At 63.5% G+C, this 17889-nt stretch overlaps 4 protein-coding genes across 4 annotated transcripts; all 4 read right to left on the bottom strand.

The window, feature by feature from the left end:
- Positions 1-132: 132 nt before the first annotated feature.
- On the bottom strand, positions 133-1452 carry MNEG_0793 (Putative metal chaperone yciC; the record flags this gene model as incomplete). Its single annotated transcript, XM_014050729.1, has 5 exons — positions 133-174; positions 319-428; positions 798-876; positions 1094-1140; positions 1362-1452. The coding sequence occupies 5 exons, from the start codon at positions 1450-1452 to the stop codon at positions 133-135; spliced, it is 369 nt and encodes a 122-aa protein (XP_013906183.1).
- Positions 1453-1902: 450 nt separating this feature from the next.
- MNEG_0792 (hypothetical protein) lies at positions 1903-3203 on the bottom strand (the record flags this gene model as incomplete). Its single annotated transcript, XM_014050728.1, has 5 exons — positions 1903-1933; positions 2155-2222; positions 2446-2529; positions 2810-2898; positions 3128-3203. 5 exons carry the CDS (start codon positions 3201-3203, stop codon positions 1903-1905), a joined length of 348 nt encoding a protein of 115 aa, XP_013906182.1.
- A 1475-nt stretch (positions 3204-4678) lies between these two features.
- On the bottom strand, positions 4679-7411 carry MNEG_0791 (Putative zinc metalloprotease; the record flags this gene model as incomplete). The annotated part of the gene is made up of 7 exons (XM_014050727.1): positions 4679-4905; positions 5182-5339; positions 5663-5856; positions 6169-6321; positions 6560-6657; positions 6979-7084; positions 7241-7411. The coding sequence occupies 7 exons, from the start codon at positions 7409-7411 to the stop codon at positions 4679-4681; spliced, it is 1107 nt and encodes a 368-aa protein (XP_013906181.1).
- A 4934-nt stretch (positions 7412-12345) lies between these two features.
- Positions 12346-17363, bottom strand: MNEG_0790 (hypothetical protein; the record flags this gene model as incomplete). Its single annotated transcript, XM_014050726.1, has 11 exons — positions 12346-12945; positions 13174-13384; positions 14549-14651; positions 14933-14996; positions 15330-15478; positions 15683-15744; positions 16001-16115; positions 16338-16456; positions 16678-16782; positions 16968-17104; positions 17169-17363. 11 exons carry the CDS (start codon positions 17361-17363, stop codon positions 12346-12348), a joined length of 1860 nt encoding a protein of 619 aa, XP_013906180.1.
- Positions 17364-17889: the final 526 nt, after the last annotated feature.

The raw sequence follows: 17889 nt of genomic DNA, 5'->3' as shown, positions 1-17889 counted from the left end.
GGTGTGGTGGGGGCGGGCGCGCGGGACGAGAGAGAAGGGGAGGGGTGGCGCCGTGCGTGCAACGTGTGTGTATGTGCATGTGTGTGTGTGTGAGCAAGAGAGAGAGAGGGAGGAGAGTGCAGCTAATAGTGCTCATGCGTGCACGCGCATGTTGCTGAGTGCTCTTAAAACAGTCTGTGGTAGCTCAGGCAACACCAAGCTCGGCCTGAGCACCTCGCCGAAGCCCTGCTTGCCGCTGCCAGCTGCCCCCCCCCCCAAAAGGAAAACACAAGAGCACTGCTGCAAGCGCGCAGGGGCCTGCTGCCGCTGCTTCATCACCTGGATAACAGGCGCGGGGTTTGCCAGGCCGGTGGTCTCAATCATGATGTAATCGAACTTGTTGCGGCGCCGAAGCAGCTTGTTGAGGATGCGGATCAGGTCGCCGCGCACTTTTGAGAGGAGAGGGGAGCAGGGCGGGGGGCGAGCAAGGGCTGTGGAAGGCTGCCCCGCAGAGCGTCAACATGCAATGTGCAGAGGAATATCCCACCACTTCCGTGCTGAGGCACGTGAGCGAGCACGCCTGGGTGGCGAGGCGCAGAGACGCAGCCGGCGGGCAGCGCATCACGTCATGCTCCGCGTCCAAGTGTCAAGTTGAAGGCGTATGTGTGGCGCGCTGTGGCCGGCCAGGCCACAGCGGCACACCAGCCGGATTAATGACACAGCTGTGCGCTCTGCTGCGCCGCCGCCACGGCCGCCGCCTTTGCCGCCGTTGCTTGTGAGCGAGAAAAAAAATTTGGAGTATGTAGCGCTGGCCCTACCTGTGCAGCAGAGGCAGCCGTTGTTCATCTCGTAGATGTCCTCCTTGGTCTCCAGAACCAGGGCGTCGTCAATTCCCACCTGCACAAATACCATCAATATTGCAACATCGGCCGCACGCCAGGCGTCACACTGAGCCAAACTCACGGCCAGCCTGCAAGCCCAAACAACCATGAAAATGTGCCATCCCTGAACGGCGACGGACGGCACAAGGGCATGGCGACTGTGCTGCTGCTGAGCTGCTCAGTCCAGGGTCTCGGTTGCCCACACCATGCGCACGATCCTTGCGCCTGCACACCTCTCCATATTCATTCTCAATAATTGCAATCTTTTTGCCGTGGTTGCCTGCGGTGATGCATGTTTCGTGCGTGCGGAATGGGGTGTGCCGTGTGCAGAGCACCACAGCGTGCAGCGCAATGGTGCCGTCCCTGCCAGCCGCCTCGCTGGTTTGGAAGCCACCAGGCGCAATGAATATTTCGGTGTCCCAATAATACATCCGACCAATGCCCTGTCCCATACGCGTCCATTGCTTGGCGGGTTCCAAGTGATCTCGCCGAAGGGCGCACCTTTGAGAATGTAGTTGATCAGAGTGGTTTTGCCAGCTCCCAAAAATCCCGTGACCACCGTGATCGGGACACGGTCGGCGTCCGAGTTCATCTTGCCTCGCTGCACGCACAAAGCACCGCCAAGGCGGTGTGATAGCTAAATGACGCGTGATAAAGTTTTCGGTACGATGGCTCTACCTCGACGGACACGGGTGATGGAGGTTGCAGGAACTGAAGGGGCCTCCAACCATCCAAATCCCCTCAGGGGCAGGACAGGCAGGACGATTGACGCATGAGCCGCCCTTGAGAAACACTCTGATCCGCCGTGGTGAAGCACTTGCGAAAGTACATGAGTGTTACATAGGTTATGCTTGTGGACGCCTCGAGGCACTGGCCTGGCACAGCCGACAAGCTGCCCAACGCCCGCAAAAAGCCTGTTGAACATGGTACAGTACAAGGATGCACGCGCAAACGCGCTACTTCGTCCGTCTTCCTGCGCCTGTACAAAAGATGCTGCTGACGACTCCTTCAAAACTGTCGCCACCGCTGTCGTCGAAGATCATCACTTGTGCTTGGTGACGGGGTGGCAAATCCTGGGGAGGGCAAGAAGACAAAGCATGAGCACCCACAGCACACACATGCTCAACCATTTGTACAGCATGTAATCAAGTGATCCGCAAACTGCGTGCGGAATCCCGCAAAGTAGCTCTGTGGCAATGCGTGCAAGGCATGGTGCCAGCTGCCGGCCGCAAACCTGAGCGGCTCAGCTGGTCGTCAACCGCCGGCCGCCCCCGCGGCCGAAGAGGCCACCCACCTGCAACGCCAGACGCCGTGCTCGCAGTAATCCCCCGTCGCCTCATGGGCCTCCTTGTCGCGGTGCTTCTGCACAGCGACATCAACAATGAGCGGTCCACGACGGCGACGGCCGGGGCAAGACGATGTTGTCTTAAAGAGTGCGAGCCGGTTCAAGGCATGCAGAGACGCAGAGCGTTCGAGCATTAGGGGGCCTGAAGAAACATCAGCACTGGGTCCCCCACAGCCCGATGGCAGCGCCGACGCAGCACTGCAGTGCGCAGGGGGGAGGGGGTCCGTGCGGGGGTTTCACCCTCTCGTCCTTCTGGGTGCGCTTGGAGTCGGGGTGGAAGTAGGCACGGTCGATGCGCTCAGCGGCGGCCTTGGCCAGTCGCTCCTGGAGGGGTGCAAAGCGAGGCCAAGCTGGGCGGGAGACGATTCATGGGGGACGAGCGTTTGCCCGGGGCACCCACCACAACTCTGACCCGAACACTTCTGCTGGCGCCCGGCTCCACCAATCGCCACCCTGTCCCACTTATGCCGAGCATGCAGCCGGCGTTATATCACATGAGTGCATGGCATCGCCCCCTGAGGCGGTACCCATTCAACCAGCCGCCCGCCACGCCAGCCGCGCAAAGATCGCTCTCGGCAGATCGCCCCGACCCCCACCCGCGCACCTCCTCCTTTTCCACCTTGTGCTTCTCGCGCTCCGCTTTGGCCGCCTCCTTCTGAGCGCGCTCCGCCAGCTTGGTCTGCTCCAGCTTGTCTGCGAACAGGGGTGTACATGTATTGGAGGAGGCGGCACGCGATATGCCAGTCGGCGCAGCAGGGGTGAGAAAGCTCAGCAGCGCGTGCCCAAGCCGACACAGTGGTTACACGTACGACGCTTGCGCACGCGAGCCTCCCATAATCCTGGAGGATCTTGCCCCAGGTGGTGCCTTGCGAGCATGCGGGGCTACGCGCATGCTTAGTCCAGAGGCGCGCAGCCGACTGACCCTTGTGTGTGGCCTCCTTGGGCAGGTGCTTGTTGCGCACCGCCTGCGCTGCTACCAGTTGCTTAAGCTGCTCCATTTGATGTGATTTATCGCAACGCTGCAATGGTGGATGCAAGAGCCTGAATGCTGAGCTGTTCAGGAGCAGCGCAGTAGGGGTCGGCGGGTGGGCGAGCGCCCGGTCAGCATGTGCATGCGACAGCACCAGCCGAAAACTGGAGTCTCAGAGGCCAAGCTGAACGCGAAGGTAGCAATCGTACATCATCCGCCCTTCCGACATACCTTTGCTGGCTAGGGACAGCCTGACAGCGTCAGATCGTCTCTGGCGGATGTGTGCGCGGCAGATGAGTGTATGTCAATGGAGTCTTGCACGTGTCTGGTCGTGTAATCGGAGCGTTTGGGGCATCGCGCTTGAATGGGGTTTCTTGCGCTCAGTACAGCAGCTGACTGGAAGGCCCACCTCTGGCTCTCGCTTTGGTGTCGTCGTGGTCCGCGAATCTCACTGGTTTAAATAAAAGCCTAGATTTCTCAGTGTATGACTGCCACAGCCTGGTCTGAATAACGACCTTTCGGCGAGCACCCGCCCCACTGCACTGAACCACTGGGCTGATGCCAGCAGGCACAACATCTTGTGTGAAAATATTGCTATGCAATTACTTTAGTGTGCAGGGCGCTAGCATGCTGACAGCCGCTCGCCCCTTGGATCCTCACCGCCCGCTGCCCGTCGCGCCCTGCCGCCGTCGCCCACTCTGGGCCCCACTCACCATTTGCCAAGTCCGCCCTGACGCTACTTGGGGTCGCTGGCTTTGTTGTTTTGAGGTGCCCTCCGGCTCGGCTGATTTTGCAGCCGAGCTTCTCAAACATTGTTCTGGGACCTGTCTACCAAGGCAGGGATGGAAAGCCCGACTGATCATCTGCGGTTGCTGAGGGTGCGGCAGGGGCCTGGGCAGCAGCTAGATCAGCCTGGATGCTTGAGTCTGCTGATGGCTGCATTGCGTCGACACCCCTGCACTTGACGTCCTGTTATTGTGATTGCGATCCTGCTGTGCAACACAGTGTTTACAATCGAAGAATGCGTTCCAGTGAGCTCGCAGGCACGAGCCTGTTAATTAGCCTCCTGGCGGGCGGCGTGGCGCTCGCGCTGACATGCGCATGCGGGCGACTGTGCCAAAAGCTCCTTGCTGCGCTCGCAGTTGGAAGCTTGCGTTGCAAATCCCTTGGCTGTCCTCTCAGCAAACACGGCGAAAGATATACAATGGCAAGAACGCTCGGCGCCACACAATCGTACAAGCGAAAACACAGGAATGTACAAGCTTACCCCTGACACCAGTCAGTGACGCGCCACTCCCTACGCTCTCATACAGCCCCCAAACCGCGGTCCAGCGCCACACACACACACACACACACACACGCACGCATGCAAGGTGTTGAAAAAGCAGGCCGCCGCAGGGTGTGCGCCCTGCAAAGGTATAGCCTGCCCGAGCTGCAGTCAACGACGCGCCGCACGGGCGCCGCCGGCCCGCGGCCGCACCACAAAGCGGCGGGGCGGCCCCCTCACAGCAGGTTCATCGTGTCGCGGATGACGAGCCCCACCCCCAAGAACATCATGAGCAGCAGGCCGCTGGCCATGACCCCCTGCTCCAGCGACTGCGGCAGCCGCTTGCCGCCGCGGGCCGCCTCGACCGCGAGCAGCAGGAGGTAGCCGCCGTCGAGGGCAGGCAGGGGGAGCAGGTTGACCGCGGCCAGGTTGATGTTCACGATGGCGCAGAACTGGAATAGGCCTGGTGACGGGTGTGGGGGAGGGTGTTGCGCGGGGTGGAGGGGGGTTCATTGTTAGGTGGAACGTAGGAGGGGCCAGTGGGGTGTGACTGAGAAGGGGGGACTGCAGCGCGCGTGAAAACAACGGCTGAGAGTGGGGAGGCGCTTGCCGTCCAAGCGAGCAAGGATGCACACCCGCAAAGCACGCACATGCGCACAAAGGGACGATCCTGACGCCCCAGCCCCCCCGCGCGCCCCCTGAGCGTGCTCCCAGCTGGCAGCCCGCCTGCCCCCGCCACCTGCAGAGTCTGTGCGCGCGATCTCGGACCCCTTCGCCACGATGGCCACAGGGCCGCTGAGCTGGTCCGCGACGCCGGCAAAGTTTGTGAAGATTGACTTGAGGCCGCCCAGCACAACGCCTGAGATGCGCGTGAACTCGGAGGTAGTGACGGCCAGGCTGCGGGGAGAGCGGGGTGGCGGAATGGTAGGAGGCTCAAAGGGAGCGTGCAGGGCAGTGGGGGTGCGGGATGCACGCCGCAGGCACGGGCCGCGGCTCCCCAAGAAACACCATGAGGGGGGCGGGCGACGTCGCAATGGGGTGAAGGAGCCCAGATCGCAAGCGCGAACAGAGGCTGCCACAGACCAGAGTTTTGCAGAGTGCACGTCTGGACCCATGACGCCCCCCTCCACGCTGTCAGCCATGTTTGAAAGCAGCAGCAGCTGCAGCCGCGCGACTCCAGCCGCTCCTGCGGCTCCCAGGGCCCGCGCGCCCATGCTTACATGCCCTGCAGGCTGTCAGGCTTGGTGTGCTTAATGTAGCTGTTGGTGTAGAGGCTGATCCCAATGGCGCCCTTGCCGTCGCGCGCAGGGATGGGCACGACGGGCAGGGACACCTGGGAGCGGTCGCTGCGCTGCACCAGCAGTTCGAGCTGCTCGTTGGGGTGCGACTTGATGGCGGTCACCACCGCGGCCACCTGATGGGGGGTAGCAAGTGTGCATTTGCGTGCGTGTTTTGGTGCGCATGCGTGCGCATGTTGGTGTGCATGCCCAAGGTAGCGCGGGCGTGCGTACGCTGAGGTGTGTGCTAATGTGTTTGCGCGTGCACGGGTGTTGCGTGACCGCATAAGGACCTCCCCCGACGCACCCCGCAATCACGCAAGCCACTTGCATTCCGCCACTGCAAGACAACGCGGCACACCCGTTCGGACCACGGTGCCAGCCAGCACCCCGCACAGCGCACAACCAACACCACCACCGACCCAGAGGCGCCTGGCCCTCTCGCCCACCTGGTCGGGCGCCGCCTGGACAGTGTAGTCGCCCACCCGCAGCAGCACGTCCCCTGCGCGCACCCCCGCGCGCTCCGCCACGCCGCCCGGCGTCACGTCCGGCACGCGCACCCCTGGCAGGTACGCGCTCTCGGCCTTGCCCACTGTGCTGATCTGGGCGAGGGGGCGGGGGCCAGGGTGGTGCGGTTGAGCCGTCACAGATGGGACCAGATACGCCGCCAGGCGGCAGGCAGGGCCCGGCGACCAGTGGGAGGCCACATTTGGGAGGCTTGCCACCAGCGGGCTGGATTTGGAGGGTGAACCAACCGTACACTGCAAATCCGTTCCCCCTTGCTGTCCCCCTCGCCCCCGCGCGGCCTGCCCTGTCCCCCTCGCCCCCGCGCGGCCTGACCTGGGCGAAGAGCACGGCGAACGCGAATATGATGTTTGCGATGACGCCCGCGCTGATGACGACCGCGCGCTGCCCAAGGGGGCGGTTGTTCAGCAGGTCTGCGTTGCGCGCGTGCCGTGGGGTGAAAATGTGGGTGGCTGTGCCGCGCGCGACCGGGCTGAGGGTGGGGGCGCAGACCAGCCGCCTGCCTTGCGGCTGCAGCTGCCCAGCAGCTGCCCCGCCCCTCCCCATGAAGCTCGTCGCCAGCCGGGATGCAGCAGACGGCGCTTGAGCGGACGTGAATCAAACAGGCAAGACCCTGGCGGCGCAGCTGCGGGTGATACCGGCCCACGACAGCCGCTGGTTGCGCGCGGGCGCACTGCTGTCGAGGTGCAGCATGCATGGGCTCGAAATCAAGCCGCCCTCATCATTCAACCCACCAGGATCGTCCGCCTTGAAGCCGCTCTCTGGGTTGTCATCGGGGAAGGCCACGTAGCCGCCCAGGGGCACCGCGCGCAGGCAGTACTCGACGGACCCGCCCTCAAACTGCGAATTTTCGCATCCCGCAGCCGCATGGATGGGTTGAGCAAGCGCCCCGCCAGCGGCGTGGCGGAGGGGACGCGCGTGCGAAGCGGGCTCGGGTGTCCTGCAGGCGCTGCAAGCTTGCAGGGGCAGGGCCGCCGCACCATGCCGCGCGCGCACCTTGCGCTTGAAGAGAGCCGGCCCGAACCCAATCGAAAATTCGGTGACGTGGATGCCCTGCAGCCGCGCCGCCAGGAAGTGGCCGCACTCGTGGATTGTAATGATCGCCGCCAGTACACCCAGCGCCTCCACAACTGACCACGGGCCCTCAACGCCAAAGCCGGACCCCATCACGCCGCCCGCAGCCGCCGCGAGCGCCAGCAGCCTGGTGCCTGTCGGCGAATCCCGCCGCCGCAGTGGCGGCTGCGGGTCCCGCTGCTGGAGCTCGGCATGCTGGTGCGGTTGCGCTGCTGCGCCGCGCGCTGCGTCGTGCACGCTGCGACCGCTGAACGAGGATGTGCTGTTCGAGTTGGCGCGGCTGGTTGATTCTATCACATCCAATAGCTCGTTTGCTTGGCTCGCCGCATGCTGCTCAGCCCCCCCACGCTCTGAGTGGTGGGCTCCGCACACCCGCGGCCTTGGAGCACCGCTTGCGCGCGCTGCTGTCAGATGCCATCTATGGCACCGTGCCATCAGCGTGTGAGACCGCAGTGACTGCATAGCGTGCAACGGTGGCTGTGGTTGTGCCGTGCTCCAGCCTGTTTTGAGTTTGCTCACGCGCCTCGTTCTGATGCACGCAGTGTAATCAATTGCGCGAGAGGTCACAGCTTTGAATGCGAGACCCAAAGCTTGGAAGCAGGGCCATAGCAAAAATCGGTCAAGGAGCGGTCAAGAGCCGCTCGAGCCACACTGCTGGTACAAAGTGATGGTTCCGAGAGCGTGTGAATCCTTGCTTGTTTTACAGCACAAAGGGTGCAAGGGGCCACATCACGAACGCGCCAGACTTCCTGGTGCATCCATGCTGGCCTTGCGAGGCACCTGAATGGGCAACAGCGGCATGTTGAGCATGTCAACGTTTTCTGCACATTGTTTTGGCTGACATTCAGGGATCCACGTGGATGTTCGTCCCTGCATGCCCTGCTACTCATGCCAAATATCAGGGGATGACTGGAATTGCATCCTGACCGACCCGTGCTCCGGCACTGTTGACACTGATCCAACGCTGCAAGGCATCGCCGCAACACCTTAGCATTACAACATGGTCGAATGGGCCCTGCTTAGTTTGCTCTGTCTCCTTGTCATTTTGAACCACAGTCGCCGGATCCTTGTGGCATGAATCAGCCTCAGTGACGCCATGGGCTGTCAACCCTTCGCACCACGCCTGTGGTGCGAGAGGTACCTCTCTGTTGCCCAGCCAGCTTATTGGTCTGGTGAATTGGTGGGCAGTGGCAGTGAGCATCGCCACACAAGCCATCTGAGCCCAATCCCCTTTCGCCCCTCATCCTTTACATACGTCCAGAATCCTGCTACGCTGCTTGCACGCCCGCATTTATCCTCCCACACGCTGCCGCCCTGCTCTCCTCCACAAACCCACCCCAACCACGCAGCGGTCACCCCGTGGGCGCCAATGCTGATGGCTGAGTGGATGGCTGAGTGGGGGTGGGGCAGGTGACTGTGAAACAACGCCCCCTAGCGGCGCAGCTGGTACGTAGAAGGTCGTGGGATCCAGCTCCCAAACGTTGCAACAATGGTGACTTCCGGCTGCGCGGCTGCTGCGTTTGATGCTGGCATGGCCGGTCGCTGCAGCAAGGCGGCTGATGCCTCTTGAGCATGGTGTCCTGTTTGAATCACGCTGAAGCATACATGTGTGCGGCGCGGGCACTTGTGCCGACGACCACCATGCATGTTTATGTGCGCATTGTCCAGTGCGCCTCTGCCGTTCGTGTCTTATCATGCCGCCGGCACACCCAGCCGCCAAGATCGAGTGCTTATGTCCCCAATCCAAGGTCGTCACAGCCATCTGTTGCTTCTGGTGGTGATACTCAATGTGGCGGGAGTGAGACAGCCTCTATGACTTCGAGCCTGCATAAATGGCTGCGTGTGAGACGAGATTTGTGACAAAAGACATGCGTGTATCTGGTCTCACCATTGCCTCGCCGAGCGCTGTATGCCGCGCACCGTCCCCACCATTGATGTTCCAGCTCAAACCTGCGCGGAACCTGTGCCATTGGCGCATGGCCATGCGCGCGCGGCTGCCGGCTGGTTGTCAGCAGCGCAACATAGATACTTTGATGTCAAAAAACGGTCTATGATGTGACTTCTCTGACTTGATTTTGACAGGTCAAACGAGTAAGCATCGGGCGCGATCCAGGCGGAGTCGACAGCTGCGCGGAAGCCACGGTGATCCCATGGGTCCGCTTGCGGATGGATGACCGTCACCACGCACTCCCTCGAAGAGTTTTGTCACACCAGCATACAGAACACGCATGAACATGATTTGCGTATCCCTGTCAGAAAGACATCGTTGAACAACGCTGCATTGCTGATGCTGGTAGTGCCTATCGTCGCAACTTTGACAGAACAGTACGAAAACGTCTCGAGCATAGGTCACGAGGCAGTGAACACGCTACAAAAGTCACCGCAGCCATATTTGTGGGGCCCGAGGCTCAGGGGTCATGGCGCAGCCTGGTGATGAAGAGCTCGTCGCTGCGAGCGCCCCTCCAACAGCGGCCCGTGTACTTGACTTGGCAGGCAGCGCAGAGCTTGTCGATTACCTCAGCCGTCTGGGATTCGTTGTGACTACCCTGGACGCTTCGCATATCATCGCCCCGAGTTCATCTGCCTCGCCGGCAGCAGGAACAGATGGACATCCGCTCGAGGCGACGCAGCGCCTGCCGTATGACGGCGCCACTTTTGGTGCCGTGCTTGTCGACGGTGCTTTCCACCGTGAGTCCCTTCTTTGCTTGCTCTGCAGCGCTCAGCCCAAGGCGGTGCCTGCAGGTGTGCCCTTGTTTACCCAGCAGTGCATGCCCTACATCCGTGAGCGCGCCACCACAGCCGCGCCGGTTTCGCCGCCCGATGGCGGCGCCCGGTGGCGGCGCCCGATGGCGGCACGGCCCTGCCCAACCGTGCCCCTCTAAAATGCAAGCAGGTTTGGCTGGACCGGACGTGCTTTCTGAGGTGTGGCGTGTGCTGATGGACGGCGGCGGCCTCGTTGTAGTTGACGACCAACAAGGCGGCGCCGTCCTCGGACCGGATGCCGCTCCTGGCGGGCCCTGCAGCTGCGGCGCAGCGGCGCCCTGCTGGCCGCCGCCCTCGCTGCCCCCTGGCGGGGCGCCGGACCCTGGCAGCCCGAGGCATTGGGTGCTGCCGCTGGTGCAGGCAACGATGTTTGTCGCAACGTTGGCGGCGACACGGTCCCTGGAGGCTGCCTCGGGCTGCCACCTGCAGTGCCCAGCGGCCGCTGACGAGTGTTGCACCACGTCAAAAGATGATTAGGTGTGCATTGTAGACCAGCTGCATTCTGTTGTGGCTGTGTGCTGTGCTGCATCACTGCAAGGATGGGGGGGAAGGTGTAATGAAGCACAAGCCAAATTGAGCTTAACCTCAACACCAGAAATCACATGCTCACTCGCTTTATGTAATCGCCCCTGTTGCGCCGCAGGTGATAAGCTTTGATGTTATCCAAGGCAGGGCCACGCACTGTGTAATTGCGCACGACAGGCTTTGCCTACCAACGGTTGCTGTGCTGCGGTGATCGAGCCTTCCACAACGCACCGACGGGAGAGTGCCGGTGCGCCCGGCCCGTTGGAATGTGCACTTACCACTTGTGATTCTCGTTACTGCGGGCACGCGTTGACATTATCCAATCGGTTGCCACCCCCTCGCTTGTCCTCGAGAGGTGTGGCGCAGTTGGTCACCTGCCAAACCGGTCGCATGCTGGCCAGGAGCAAACTCATCAGCACTTGAAGAATTTCTGTGTTTTTTCAACCTCAGTTTTTGGTTTGCTCATTGAATGAGGTGCGGACCACATTCGTGACGGCTGCGGCGGGGCACTCTGACTGTGTAGCGTGAGACTGATGGGTGCGTGCCGCCCACGGTTGTTGGGTGCCCCTGCGCCAGGGCTCTGTGGCCGAGCTGAGGATGGTGTGAGCGCAAGACAGCTGGTTTGAATGGGTGCTGTCCTTTTTGCTTTTGAGATGATGGCCAGGCTGCTTGTGGGCGGCAGCTTCTGTGTGGCTGCACCTCGTACCATACTCATTCACCTCTGTGGACTCCTCCTGAACTGAAGCCTAAACACTTCATTCTGCAGTCATTGCAAGCGGCCGGACGTGGGCGCTGCCGCTGTTTCAAGAACCTGTGTAACCAGCCAGTAGTACTGCCGCAAATTTGGATGTGCTTGTGATCGAGGATGCACTTGAGCGGCAGCAGGCCAACATGACACACCCTGCTGACACCGCTGCTGTCGCACAAGCGCGGACGGCTGTGCCCTGGCAGTGCCTGCGGCTCTTACGGCTGGGCCTGCTGAGCCACTCGCGCAATGGTGTGTATTGCTATGCCACAGGGATGTGCGAGGTCTGACAACTGTTCACTACTGAACTGCACGGACCAGCATACACTTGCGAATTGCAACGGGCAGCATGAACGCTTACCGGAGTGGGCAGAAAAGCTTGAAAATTCAACCGCTCTCACGACTGCCAAATGCATTCCTGCCGCTGTGCGCTCTGGAACATGGGGCTGCGCGCTTCAAAGCACTGAGTGCAGCAGTGGCAACTTGCCTTGAGGGTCTTGAAACATACGCAATTCGATCGCCCAGCCAGCACCGTGTCCTGGCCGCCTGCATCTGCGCTGCCACGGCGGCACACCTGCAGCTGTGTCGTGCTTTGAGGAAGCCGCTGGCTTGCGACTGGCGGCTCCATGAAGCGGCACGGCGGTGAACGGCTGGCTCCAGCGCCTGCCATTGTACACCAGAGTATTACATGTAGCCACACGCTTCAGCACACATTAATGGCGGTTGCCAGTGACCCCAAATGCCCACACACGCGCCATGCAGCCTGCTGCTGCCGCTGCTCCTGCTGCTGCCGCTGCTCCTGCTGCTGCCGCCGCTGCCGCCGCCGCCGTCGCTGCCGCTGCTGCTGCTGCCGCCGCTGCCGCTGCCGCTGCCGCCGCCGCCGCCGCCGCCGCCGCCGCTGCCGCTGCCGCTGCCGCTGCCGCTGCCGCTGCCGCTGCCGCTGCCGCTGCCGCTGCTGCCGTTGCTGCTGCTCCTGCTCCTGGGCCCTGAAAACTTACCCAGCAGGCGGCAAAGCTGGCGGCAGCCCACCCTTCATGGCCCGCAGCCGCATCGCCGCCGGCGCCGGCGCCGCAGCGGCCGCCCCCCAGCCGTCGGACGAAACCCGCTTCTGGCGCGCTTCAAGCTGAAGGCGGGCTGCGGCCGCCCTCACGGCCTCCGGCTCGTCAGGTATGCAGAAGTGGATGAGCAGCACGGCTATCAGAAGAACGTGCTCCAGCACCACAGCCAGCAGCAGCGGCCCCGGCCGCGCGAGCACCATCGGGCCCCCGATGTGCGCGCCCGACACCGCCGCGACAAACACGGCGCCCCCTTCGCCGCCGCCGCCGCCGCCGCCCTCCGCAGCGCCGTCCAGCGCCGCCGCGGCCGCGGCAGCCGCCAACGCGGCTCGGGAGAGTGCGTCGGCGGCGTCGGTGGGAGGGGAGCCGCTTTGTGAGTGTGGGAAAGAGGGCCCTGGGGGATCCACGAGCTTGTTGGGGGAGGCCGCCGAGAGGGCAACCTGCGCGGCGGCGTCCTGCAGGGCTGGAGGCAGCAGGGTCTGCAGCTGGCGGCTGCCGAGGCCGGCCATGAGGGAGGTGGACAGAATGCTGGCCAGGACCTGCGCGCGGCGCAGCACGGCGTGCGGAATGGGGGTTTCGGTCAGAGCGGAGGTCCCCGTAAGGCAGATACCTTGGGATCGCAAGCACTGGAGGAAGCAGCAGAGATTCAGTGCAAAATGCGGTGTCAGGTCTGTTTGCTGTTCATCGATCCCTTGCGCGCAAACTCAAAGCGACTCGTCGCCGGCCGAAAGTCAGGCCTGTCTGCGTGCGCGCGCGGTCTGCCGCACCTGGCAGGCGATCACCGCGCGCCACGACTTCCCGACCCCCGCCGCGCGCCGCGGCGCCGGCCGCCGGCAGCCGTCGAGCAGCTTCAGGGCGTCGAGCCGCAGCCGCAGCGCCGTCAGGCCCAGGCAGAGCAGCGGCCCCAGCGGCAGCGCGGACGCGAACACCGCGGCCAGCCCCGTGTCGCGCACCAGGGCCGCCACGTCCTCAAACATGCTGCCGCCATCAGGCAGCGGCGGGCGTGCCGTGTCGGCCGCCGCGAGGCGCAGCAGCGCCGCGGCAGGCCCGCCGCCGCCGGCGCCGCCGCTGCCGCCCTCTGGGCTGCCGCCCGCGCCGTTTGCGTACGGCTGGCGGCCCTGACGCCGCCGCCTGGCTCCAGAGCTGCTGCTGCTGCTGCCTTCGACGCAGGCCGCGTCGCTGCCGCTGCCCTCTTCGGCCCCTGCGCCGCCAGCCGTCCTCCCCTTTGCAGTCCTCCCCCCACCCGCGCCGCCGCCGCCAAAGACGCCCCCGCCCGCGCGTGCCAAGGCGCGACTGCGGAGCCAGCGCAGCGCCAGCGGCATCAGCCAGTCTGTCGCTATGCGACGTGCTCCCTCCGCCAGGAAGAAGCTTCCGACGTCGCGCCGCGCGGCGGGCAGGCCGCCGGCGGTGAAGAGGGCGAGGTAGAGGAAGGGAGAGAAGTCGAGGAGCGCCTGCATGCGGGGCGTTTGGGGTGGGTTGGGGTAGGACGCATGCTTGTGGCAGTTAATTGGAAGGGCCTGAAGTGAATAGTCGCACAAGTGCAAGTGATGCACCGCACATCATCCACAGAGGCATGGAAACGTCACAGCAACCCCGTCACTGGCACAACCTCGCATCCCCCTGCGCGAGACCGCGGCTGGGGCAGGCGCGAGCGTGCGCGCGCCTGCAACGCGTAGCGCTTGGCCTGCAGAGACGACGTCCGCTCAGCTGCTGCGCGGTGGTTCTCAAAAGCCGTCAGGCGCCGCGCCAGGGGGCTGGGGTCGCGGCATAGTAGGAGGACGCAGGACGCGGGGGCAGGGCTTGATGTTTTCAGTGGAGGCTTGGGTGCAACTGGTTCAGCTGCGACCGCCTCAACTCAACCTGCACTCTGCCGTTGATTCACAATCGTGCCACGCGAGGACGGAACAAGACCGTTGCAGTGTACGTATGTATGATCACACACACCCACGTGCACATGCACATGCACACACACACACACACACACACACACACTCACAAACACACACACATGCACATGCACGCACGCACACAAAAACACACACGCACACACACGCGCACGCACACACACACACGCAGACGCACGAACGCACACATAAGCTCACAACTTCAAGCGCCATGGCCCAAACCAGCGCTCGGACTCACACATACACGAACGTCGTGAACGTCCAGGTGGCCATGACGCGCACAGCCAGCGGCACAAACTGCAGGGGGCCGAGCCGCTTGGGGTCGGGCGCAAAGGGGCCGCCTGCAGCGTGTCGCGGGCGGTTTGATAGTGAACATGGACACTACAGTGTGCACCCCGTCCCTGGACCACGTCAAGCCGGTTTGCGCATCACCGCGCCTGGCTGACGTCGCCTAACACAGACACCTGATGGTTGGGCAGGCAGCAGGGCTTGCCTGCAAGTGGGCCGTGCATTGCTGCGACTGACTGCAGGGTCCAGGCATCAGACAGGGCAAGTGCTGTGTCGCGTGCTTCCTGGGGTTGCTGGCGGCGTCCCGGCCTTCCCAAATACGGCAGCAGCTCACCCGGGCCCCGCAACGCCGCCAGCGGCCGCACGTAGAGCCACCAGTGCCGCTCGTTAATGGAGCCCTGTCAGGCCGTGCGGCGGTGCCATGTTTTGCGTGGCGGCGGCGAGCAGCCGAGCGCCAGAGCATGAGTGCGGGCAACATGAACCCGTCACGGCCAGCAGGAAATTGGGAGGAAGAGCTGGGGGCCCATCAATGCCTGCTGCCTGGAGTGCCAAAAATTCTCCTCTGCTGCAGGTATTTGAAGACCGCGCAGCCGCCCGCGTGTGTCACACCAAAATGCACTACAAGTGCAGGCCAGGGATTTGCAGCTCACAGACGGAAACAGCAACGTTTCCCCATTCTCGCGGCGTTCGGGCGTCCCTGCAACAAGACGCCCCAACATCCCCTAGCGCACCTGGAAGTTGAGCAGGCAGGTCAGCAGGGCCGCGGCAGCCGCGAGCAGCGACGCGGTCGCGGCCGCGCTCAGGACAGCACGGCCGGCGCGCCTGAGGGCCGGGTAATGCAGCTCCACCGCCCCCGTGACCGGGCTGCGGCGCGGGTAGCCTGCGCGGTCAGCAAGGGCCGAGTGAGCAATGACTGTTCTGCGTGTCTTATGTTTGTGAGGAGCGGTTCAACGGCCCGTCGATTAGTCTGCTGTCAGGCAGGGGGGAGAGCCGGGGCGTGCGTGCGGCCTGCTGGAGGACGCCGGCCGCAACCGCAGCCAAGCCTGTTCAAAACACTTGTGGCTGTGAATGCCAGCAAGCCCACCTCGGAAGCCGGGCGCCAGGTCGTCCCTGCCGGGCTCTGCTGACAAGGGGGACACCCCCCACCTGTGGGTCCAGGCATGCGCACGCGTGTGCATGCGCGCCGCCTCAGTGTGGGGCCAGGGCTACGACACTGGAAAGCCCGTATTCCCCGGTACGCAGGACCAGGCAAGCGCGCCGGGCCGGCAACTGCTGGCAGGGCGACGGCCGCTGCCTTGTCTCACAGCCCCTTCTTGCTGGCACGGGGGCCGTGGCCACAGCAATGATGGTGCGCCATGAAGTAGAGCAGCGCGCTGCACCAGCCAGACCCCGCCCAGCGCACCTCAGCGCGAGCCACGCCTCCTGGCGGACCCACAGCTTGAGCCCCAGGGCACCCCACAACACGCAGAAGCAGCTGACCACCGGCGCCCACGGGTCGTCGCTGGGGACAACGCCGCCTGCGATGCGCACGCACGCGTGTGCTTCAAGGTGACGCGCACTCGAAGGGCGGCCGCACCGCGTCGTCACTCGGAGCTGCGATGACGCACAGCTGTGAAAGCAAAGGCCGTCCGACAGAACAGGCTGCGGGCGTCAGCACAGCTTGCTCAACCAGTACATGTCAAATCACTGCACGGCGCTACGCACGAATGCGAGAGCATGTGCACCCCCGGTGGTCGCACCTGCTCGTCTGCAGGCGGCCAGAGCATGGTACGCCGAGAGCACGGCCGGCGCCAGGAGCCAGGCCAGGACGGCGTTGGCGAAGGCGCAGTAGAATCCTATGCAATCACCAAAGTAGGACCTGCGGTGGAATTTTGTCAGGGGGCCTTTGAGACACGCTTTTCATCAATTGAAAGTGGAGGGAGCGCTGAACACGTGGAGGGAGCGCTGAACACAAACAGCTGAGCCCCGTCGAGGGGCGAGCGACAGACACGTGCCGCAAGAACGAACGCGGCACGCGGCCGGCCGGCTGCATGCGATTGCTCCCTGAGACATGTGCCCCTGTGCCAGGGGTGGCATGACCTGAAGGCGGTGGCAGGCAGCAGCACGCTCCGCAGGGCCCTGGCGCGCAGCCGGTGCAGCGTTGCGGGGTCGCGGAGCGGGAAGCTGGCCCTCAGCAGGCCGGCCCTGCGCGCGCGTCCGAGGTTGCGAGGGCGGGTGTCAAACGGGCGCCTGCTGACAGGGTGAGACCAGAAGCGAGATGAGATTCTCAATTGCAATCATTGAATAGAAAGCGTTACGCACAGGGGTACGGCAAGGCCGCTGCGTCAGCATGTGCGCAGAGAGCTCCACCGTGGCGTCATGCCAGCCACCTGGCCAGGGCGTCGATGAGGGGCTCCCCCACTGCAACAGCAGCAGGTTCGCCGCCGCGCCACCTCAGCGCCGCCACCGCTGCCGCTGCTGCCGCGGCCACTTCGTCGGTCACCTTCGCGCAAAAGACGGGCACTGGCTGAGCGTCGCAAAGGGCGAGGGGGGGGGGGCGGTTATGCAGGGACAGGAACGCGTCCCCGCACCTGAACACGCTCGACGACCTGGTAGCATTGCGACACCTCTTCTGCCAGGCCCGCTGTCTTGATGTCATGCCCCAAGCTCAGCACAAGAAATCCGTCGTCCGCCGACGTGGCCGCGATGTGCAAGCCGCTGCTCTCCAGCGCTGCCTGTGCCGACTGCAGGAGCGCCAGATCCGGCTCTAGCTGCAGCAACCACATCGAAACTGCTGCGCCTACATGCAAGAGGGACACGGGGGAAGCATCCTTTGACGGATAGCTCGGAAAAGAGCGACACACGACGCAGCAAAATCGACGGTAGCCGAGTAAACTGTATGAGTTTTATGGGAATGATGTACCGTAATCCAATGTAATGCGCCTAATCTGTTGTCGCGCACGGTGCCGGCCACCTCATGCAGCACGTGTCACAGGTGCTGGTCCAATGAACGTCGGATCCCATCGGCTCCATGCACGGGCACAAGCATGCGCACGGGACACACACCTGATGCACATGTTGCAGTTCAATTCAATGCCATGGCCGTGAACTGTCATTGTTTGGGGGTTTCACCAGCAACCGCTGGTTGGAGTGAAGCGCCCGGTTCGGGACGTCCCGCCTTGAGCTCAGGAGACTCATCACGTTCTCTGCACGCAAGCATCCTGACTTGCAAGTATCGGCGGACAGGTCACGGGCAGGGATACTCCACTCGCTTTGTGCATTCTGCTGCTTGCCGCACACTTGTTACTGCGG

The sequence above is a fragment of the Monoraphidium neglectum genome (assembly GCF_000611645.1).
Source record: "Monoraphidium neglectum strain SAG 48.87 unplaced genomic scaffold scaffold00069, whole genome shotgun sequence".
NCBI lineage: Eukaryota > Viridiplantae > Chlorophyta > Chlorophyceae > Sphaeropleales > Selenastraceae > Monoraphidium > Monoraphidium neglectum.
The sequence above is the reverse complement of the archived record's forward strand: the minus strand, read 5'-3'. Positions and strand labels throughout refer to the sequence as shown.